The sequence below is a fragment of the Penicillium daleae genome, assembly GCF_028827525.1.
Source record: "Penicillium daleae strain IBT 16125 chromosome Unknown utg000006l_segment0_segment0, whole genome shotgun sequence".
NCBI lineage: Eukaryota > Fungi > Ascomycota > Eurotiomycetes > Eurotiales > Aspergillaceae > Penicillium > Penicillium daleae.
Genome location: NW_026623154.1, coordinates 714,675 through 723,081, shown reverse-complemented (window position 1 = coordinate 723,081; position 8,407 = coordinate 714,675). Strand labels below are relative to the sequence as shown.

The 8,407-nt window shown below is 44.5% G+C and overlaps 1 protein-coding gene across 1 annotated transcript; it reads left to right on the top strand.

The window, feature by feature from the left end:
* Positions 1-7,405: 7,405 nt before the first annotated feature.
* On the top strand, positions 7,406-7,948 carry N7458_006034 (DM13 domain-containing protein; the record flags this gene model as incomplete). The annotated part of the gene is made up of 1 exon (XM_056909416.1): positions 7,406-7,948. The coding sequence occupies one exon, from the start codon at positions 7,406-7,408 to the stop codon at positions 7,946-7,948; it is 543 nt and encodes a 180-aa protein (XP_056765120.1).
* Positions 7,949-8,407: the final 459 nt, after the last annotated feature.

The following is an 8,407-nucleotide window of genomic DNA, read 5'->3' as shown; positions in this document are numbered from 1 at the left end:
CAATATAGCCTTGAGTTTTCTTGCCACACTAGCGTCAAATGGAAATGGAAATAAACCCCGCAGCGATAAGTGACGCCGCAAAATAATCCACTCACCTATCGAAGACCACCGATCACTTAGGAAGGTGTATGCCTTTTTCATGACTATTCGCCTATTTAGTTGGTGGTTTCCCTGCTAACAAATAGACGTGCACCGAGATTGATGATAATGGTGGGCAAACACCAGCAACCTGGTGGCTCCGCGAGTTCATTTTATTACGCTTACCCGGATTGGGGCAGAGGCAAGGTGTTTAGGATTACACTATCAAATTTGCCTTGATTTGGTCTAGCGGTTAATTAGAGTTCAAGCCTTAGTTAGTTTAAAGCTGAATGGTGGAGCCTTGATACTGGCGCTGTGATGAGTGGGTCTCTTGGGGCCCTAAGACTTATCGCCCTAGCAGCACGGGAGACAGCATTAACTAAATTAGTACTTGTGGGGCACTTGGTAGCCGCCACGCCCCACCGCTGTAACCAACCCCTGGATGGAAGAGTTCTTCATAAGCTTATGTGGGTCCCTTTGTCGTGAACGAATACGAGTACGCGAGAGGCTTGCAAACCTTCTTTCCGACAGCCGTAAATACTCCATGTTTCTTAGACAAGAAAATCGACGTACGTATTCTAATTTACTCCGTAAAAACACAAGAAATACCCATGGGTGAACAATAAATATACCTGTTCTGAAGTCAGATAGTGGTAGTTGTCCACCCTTTCAATCTGTCACATTTATTTCATCTCCACCGACTACACTATCTAGTGTGAGGATGGGAATTCCTAATCATGCACGTATGCACGACACCATCTCATCAGATTCGGGATCAATCCCTAAAATCACACAGTGTGTCAGCCTCCATCTTCCACCTATTATTTCCAGGCAAGATTCTCCAACAGCATTTCTCGTGCGCCTCTGCAAAGTCTGATAGAAGGCCAGGAGGGCATTAATTACAGTTGGGGCATATTGGCTCATGTTTCCACTTTCTCGTCGACCAACAGTAATTTTGCGCAATATTTCATTCTCCCCGTGAAAATAGACGAAATCAAATAGTAATATACGGAAAGGGTGAAGTCCGTCCGAATTAACGCATATACACTACGTATCACATCTCAAACAACAACACTACAGAAGTCTCCTCAAGATATAAATCTAGTGACCGCTCCCGAATTAGATACAGATACCTCCAACATGTTCTACCTGGGTGTTCAATATAGGTATTGCGAACAGGGCATTTAGCGTGGTATATATATGGTCGCCGCAGACTTTTGCGTGCCACTTAACTTTGTTAAGATCTGTAATATTTCGCCGGGTACCAACTTGCTGGCTAGCGGCTGGAGATGCGCTAAATGATAGGGGAACTAACCAACAAAGCAGCAGATCAATGCATGCGGGCGTCCACCCATAGAGTCAGGCCTTCCACATTTCTCCTACTTGCTTTCGCTCTGTCCTCTTTGAAAATTTTCCCTTCTCCTTGCAGAACAGTGGCTGCATCATCAATGGGCTCGCTGATTTGGTGGTGCTTACCCCGAAATCTTAAATACCGGAGATACTCGAGCAGATCGCACTTTCCTCCTTCTTCTATGGGATAGAGTCTCAGTGTTGAGATTTGCGAATCCTGTCAACTGGACCGAAAGCGTGAATAATCTTTTACTCCAATTAGTTCCTCCCATGTCTGGTCTGGACCATCTTGAAGAATATCTGGTTTTAGCTACTGCTCCCCCTCGCCTGCCAATTAGCCTTCGTTCCCCAGCTCCCTACAATGGACGAAAAAGGCCCTATGATTTCGTTTCCCGCCATAGCACCATGGCCTGCACTACCAGGAAGGCCTACACCAGGACCTGGATTAGACAAAGAAAAGAGAAGTATGAAATGGCATCGATTGCTTGTACAGAATGTCGACGACATCGAACAAGGGTACACAATGTTTACTTTTCTATCTGTTCCTTTCTGGCACGTTAAACCCGCCGCCTGTTAGCACCGTCTAACCCTCCTTCTCACTAGTGCCATGGTGGAAATCCGTGTTTGGAATGCAGGGCACACGACCGCCCCTGTTATTTCGATGAATTATCAGATAAATGACGCAAAATCTGCCAAAAGAAGACCCATGCAGACCTAACATACTACCGGGAATTTGTGAGCAAATTGCTGGAGGCGATTCGGGTATGCGATTATGCCGATATTCATCAACTCAAAAATATGATTCAATCGGGATTCTCAATTGAAGGAATTCGAGATACAGTGAACCATCTTTTGAAGCAGAACGGACCTCCTCAGTCGGTCCTCTCGCCCTAGGAAGGGACTTTATCGCAGGATTGGCAGTCGCCTACCGATGAGACATGTAGTGGATTTCTCTAGGACAAGACGATTTCAGCCGGATGAGTGGCTGTATCCTAGGTTTTCGAATAGTTCTCGATTCATCGCAGCTTCTGTTTTAGTCTAAGGTATAATAGCAAATATTCTGTACGAGGTACCTTGATTGAGACTCCATATTGTTGATAATGATGGACCTCCCTACGGGAAATGAGTAGTAGTGTTGCTGGTATCTTTGCTGCAGCCTTCGAATTCAGAGGACAAATGGAATGAGGGGCAGTGAATCGGCAAGTAAAATTTATTTCCAGGGTTCAAAACAGAGGACACAAAAAGGTGATAGCGGTGAAAAGCCGCTGGCTTAAACACCGTCCTCAGATAGATGAGATCATGATTGAAAAGCATTGGCCCCATAGTCATCCTTATCGTGATCATCGTAGAGATAATCATCATCTTGAAATCATCTCGACATCTCGACACCTGTCGCTGCCCTAGGTTCGATTACCTGTCCTTGGGGAACGCGCAGTTTTACTCCCGGGAATGCGCAGTCGAGTCTAGGACAGAATGAGCTGGCGCTGGGCAATGTGTCGCTTGAGCCAGGTTCCACCGGCTAAGGGACAAATGGCTAGAATTGCCAAGCTCTTTAATGCTGCAGCTTTATTGGACAGCGTTTTCCGCCCCCAAAATCCAAGTTCCGAACAACAACCTCCTCCTCCCCTCCCTAACATGCCCTGTTTTCTGACATGAAAAGGCCCTGCGGGTGTGGTCAAAAAGGAGGGGAAATATTGCTGTAATTAATGGCGGAATCGAATAGGAATTTCTCTTATCCGTATTTGAGAAGGTCTTTATATGGTCTTATGCGAATCTGAAAGTATTTATGGAGTCATTATTCATATTCGGTAATCAAATATTCGAAAAATATGCGAAATCTTGGCAGTTGCTCGATCGTATGAAATGATTGGTTGACGCCTCAATGAAAACCCCGTGACCTAGTGTGGTTTCATCGCGTACCCTTTGTTAACCTCAATATCCTTTTACATATTTCTGACATGACGATTTGAGATATTTAAGTTTCCATATCTTATCGTAATGAGTGACAGCTGTATATCTTTATCACTTAAAATGGATTGTGTGTCTCATTACGTTCGAAGACGATTTCAACGATATCAGAGAGTAAATTATCATCTCTTGAATGATGGAAGCGATACGATGAAGATCGCATCTTCAAAAGAACTCGTTTGAACAAGCGAAAAGAAAGCCCAGAGCCTATAACGCCGGATGACTCAGTGAGCCAATTAGGTCAAAACCGAAGCTCTCCTGTGGAATCACTTCAACTGAATGAGTTTCCTGTATGAGGATCATCTGGAATATCCCAGCGGTCTACTCCATCCTTACCTCGCGGCAGACTACAGAATGAGTTGTTATGGACACAATTCATCGTGTCTCCAATTCCAGGGAACCTGTAGTCACGGAAAGGAGCCAAGAGACCAGCAGAAGATCGAAAAATTCAATGCAAAACATGTAACTTTCAAACTTCTGATTCTGCGAGGGGAACATCGACTTCCAACATGAAGATTCATCTTGCTAACCATGGGGGCTTCTCAACAGTACCGAGAATGGTAGTGGCATAAGCAGAAATTAGTAAATAGCCACTTCGACAAGAGGGCAGATTCTGAACCTGCTGGCCACTACCGGTCAAACCATTCCATTTTCAGTGGACATGTGGGCAAGTAAGAAGTAAACGCCGACATTATAGGTGATTACTCACTGGTTGATGGTTTGTCAACGGTTGGGAGTTTGAAATTGAATACAAAATCCTCACTATCGCTGCAGATAATGCCACCAATAACAAATCGTTGATGACAGAACTATATTTCAGATCGAAAAAGAAACTTCACGGTGTTAGGGAGACGGACGCCTTTCTTTTCCAGGGTGCTGACAGTTATATCCGCTGCCTGGCCCACGTCTTCGATCTCATTGCCGGTGATATACTCTACGCTCCGAAATACTGCTACAGTGGGTGCTCCAAGGTTTCCGTCTAACCCCTACACCGCCATAAATACACCGCCTGAATCGCGGATTACACATTAGAACAAATCGGAATAACAAGGTCTATTAAAGACAATAGGATGCTTGGATAGGATTGAAAGCGCAACCAACTATTACTATGCCAAAAATTCGAAGAGTGCCTACCGACGAGCCTGAACACACCTTTTGCCGGCAGAGTGGAGGTGGACGGAAACTTATGAGCACCCACTGTAGGCTAGAATTCGAACACTTCTTCTTCTAAATGAAAATTCCCTTCGCCTCCGCCTGCCTTGGCTGCCGCCGTTCGAACTGTGTTGATCAGCGACCTAGGGCCACAAACACCGACCGCCCCTCTGAGTCCATCTTGAGTCGATCTGAGATCCCTGAACCATTCAGTTATATCAGGCCTGCCTCTTATAAGTGTCCCATGAACTTGACGGTTGCCTTGAGTCTGCTCATGAAGAGCAATATGGTCATGGTTATTTGCTCTGTCTGGTTGTGAATTTGCACTTCTGGTGACTGCAATGGCCAAATTAAACCTAACACCAAGATTTGAGGGCCGCGTCATGTCTGAAAGAATGCGCAGCTCCTCGCTGCACCACTCCATATGCTCTTCATCTTTGATGATCCACAAAAGATGAATATGCCAGCGCCGAGAAGCTTCACTAACTTCCCGTGTCGTGATTGCAAGTTGAATAATGTGAGAAATAATGCTAATCCCTGGAGTGATTCCAACTCCACCAGCAACTATCCCAATGATGGGATAGAGCTCCCACAGGGTGCGACCAACTCCGTAAGGCCCATCTGCACAAATCCTCACCTGAAACGGAGTTTGTGTTTCGGTATTTGACAACGAGGCCTTCTCTTTCATAAGTTCATGGAGTCGCCTTGTGTAGCCTCCGAGGCTTCTAATGAGCAACGTTGCCTCATCTCCACCAGGCGTGGAAAAAACCGTAAACGGGTGCCAATTAAGGAACGAAACATCTCGGATTTGAATCCATGCAATCTGGCCAGGGTAGGAGGTTTGCAATCCACGGACTTTGATTTTCGTGACACCTCCGGAGTATTGTGTGATAGAAGTGACCTGGATCCGGCGAAAATTGCGTGTAAATCGGACTACACGATCACCAACCCATAAACATAGTCCTGGTAACAAAAACTCGGGAGCATGATCTGCATGAATAAAAGCCCCAATAATAAATGAAAGAAACAAAGCATGTGCGTAATAAAAGACCTCAAATTGCAAGCGCCGTATGATGCTGATGGAGGTTATGAAGATTATTGCGAGAGACAGCCATGCCATTATGCCCACTTGAATGCGCATGTTTGTAAACACAGTAGACGTTTCGGCATTCTTGATCCAGTCACGACTTTCGCCATATAGATGAAGGCTGGCGTAAAATATGGCGGCTCTTCCCGTCCAGCGATGATACGTAAGAAGTCTCGCTGAGGGAATTCGTGCAATGACAGAGAATAAATTGTTGCGAGCACCGAATAAAAGTGCCAAACCACCGTTTGAGATGGTGAGATACCCATAACGATCGAAGTCTGTAGAGTATTGCACGCGGCCCCATGCGAAGATGACATTAAGGCCAATGAATAAACCCAATTGGAGAAGATCAATAATCGAATGGCTGGTGATGAAAGATGGAAATGGTATTGAGCGTAACAAGAGTCTTTGCACAAGGGCAAATGGCCACAGACGCGACGACAGTCTTATACGCTTGTGATCACTAGCTGAGGCTAAGTTAGTAAAAAATGCCTCAACACGGATTTCTTATTTATCGTACCTTTTCCAAGAACCAGTATCAGGAATAAAGGTAGGCGGGAAATTGACTCAATAATGACTAGGCCCAGAACCGACAAAAAGTATGCTTGGGCCGATCTGTATTGATCATTGATGAACGAATGCATACTTTTGCTATTCCTGTGATAAAAAGGTGGTTGTAAATTATGAATGGAGGTGACGCAGGGACACGAATATATATATACGTCTGACCTCAGAGATCAAACCCTTCATTCACACCAACGTAAGGCAGAGATGCTAGAACTTTGACTGTAATTCAGAAGCAGCGATTCCGGGATTCTAATTTGGAAAAACAATAGAAGCATGATGCATACTCACGCTGGTCAAGATTTTGAATCCCCCCACCTAGTGCCTCCTTGATTACATTCCCTACATAGGACTAGGCTATCCGTGTCAATACTACAATAAACCGCATGACTTAGATAATAGACACATATAACTAACTAACAAATTGAATAAGAGCCTAGTAATGCGTAATATATTTCGTTATACTATGTTTAAATACCACTATTCGTTTCATATAACATTCAGTGGCCTAGTGGGGTAATTCAGAATCTTGGTCGAACAAGGTAGTTTAAATGCTCCAATACGGCTTTTTCCACAGAGGGTTGTAAAAGTTCATCATTAAACATACTATTTAGCCGTTGCTAATTCCAAAATAGGTAAATTGTTTTCATGATCCAAACTCAAATGCATTTGGAATTTAGACCTTACACTTGATAAGGAGGTTGACTTGTAAAATAGCCTAGATTATGAAACAGCATTTTCCAAGCGTGGTTAGCGGTAAATTACCGCATATACAGTATAGGGGTTAGAAGTAGTATGTTCAAAATACTTTTGCACGGTCACTGTAACTAGCTGGGGATTACGAAATCAATTTTCCCAATTGAGGCAGGCTAGGGGAAATACTTCGCAAAGAATTAGGTTGCTACTTCTAAAATTAATTATAAACATTTTATGGACATTATTGAGCCTAAATTACCTCGTATGCAGCCAGACTTCCTGAAGGTTTGATTATGGAATCCGCAGTTTCGGGATCTAGTAAAATCTCTGTGTTATTGCCCCTGTCATCTAGGATCGACATTTCTATATTTTGGTATCACAGAGGGGACAACAAAAGTCGCAGCCCATATAAGAACGCAGCCCCTTCCCGTCGAGTACTCCTCGAAGTTACAATATTCTCTTTGATATCCAACGTCTTGGCCTTAAAGCTGCGCCCCGCTCATTACAACAATGCATTTCTTGTCCACAGCCATCCTTTTGACTGGTCTTATCGCCACTGTCCTTGGCCAGAATGGCACGAAGATCGGTTATTCTGGCAAGTTTTCTACCCTTTCAGGAGGCCTTCAAGGAACCGTTACCGTCATAAACTCCACTACACTGAAGATCAGCAACTACGAACTCCAAGATGCATCTGCCCCCGCTCTATACTGGTGGGGAGCAACTAACTCGGACTTGAAAGACGGTTTCCGCATCTCAAACATGCATATCACTATTCCTACTAAGAATCCTAGTGAGATGACTATCGAACTGGATGCGGGAAAAACAATTATGGACTTCAGCGTCGTCGGTCTTTGGTGTGAGAAATTTGGGATCGACTTCGGCCAAACTACTCTCGCGGCCGATGGCAGTAGTGGTGCGACGACAGCCTCTGTAACAGCGGCCAGTACAACGTCAGCAACATCTTCTACTACATCTACCAGTGCTGCCATCAGACAGGCAGTTTCGGTATCCACAGTACTGGCAGGTCTCTTTGCAAGTGCCTTATTCTTCTAGTAAAGAGTAAGGGTCCTTTCCATTTAGACGTAAGTCGGCTTGCTGAAAAGACATTTTCATCAAGAGCCTTTTTTAATCTCATTGCATTAGGAATCCAACGGAGCCCTCGTCCCTGAAATTTGTGACAAAAATAAAGATTTGAGGCATGGATAGGAGGGGCTTTGTTTTTCCTTACTGTTCAAGATTGTGATTCGTTCTGAAATGGAAAAGTGTTGGGGAATGCTGAGCGATGGGTGCAGTGCGTCTGTCACATAGACGAACAGGCTGATGCAAGTTCTTAATCTGATAGTCTCATGCAACATTGAACACGAGAGACAATAATGTCCGCGAATGCAATTTTCCACTGTAGTTAGGCTCTTTATCCTTTGAACCAGTACGTGGCCTTCATTCATATCTACGAGTTGCATTGGTAGCAGCCTTCGGCCGGTACCACTGAGTCGCTTAGAGATGACTGCCGTG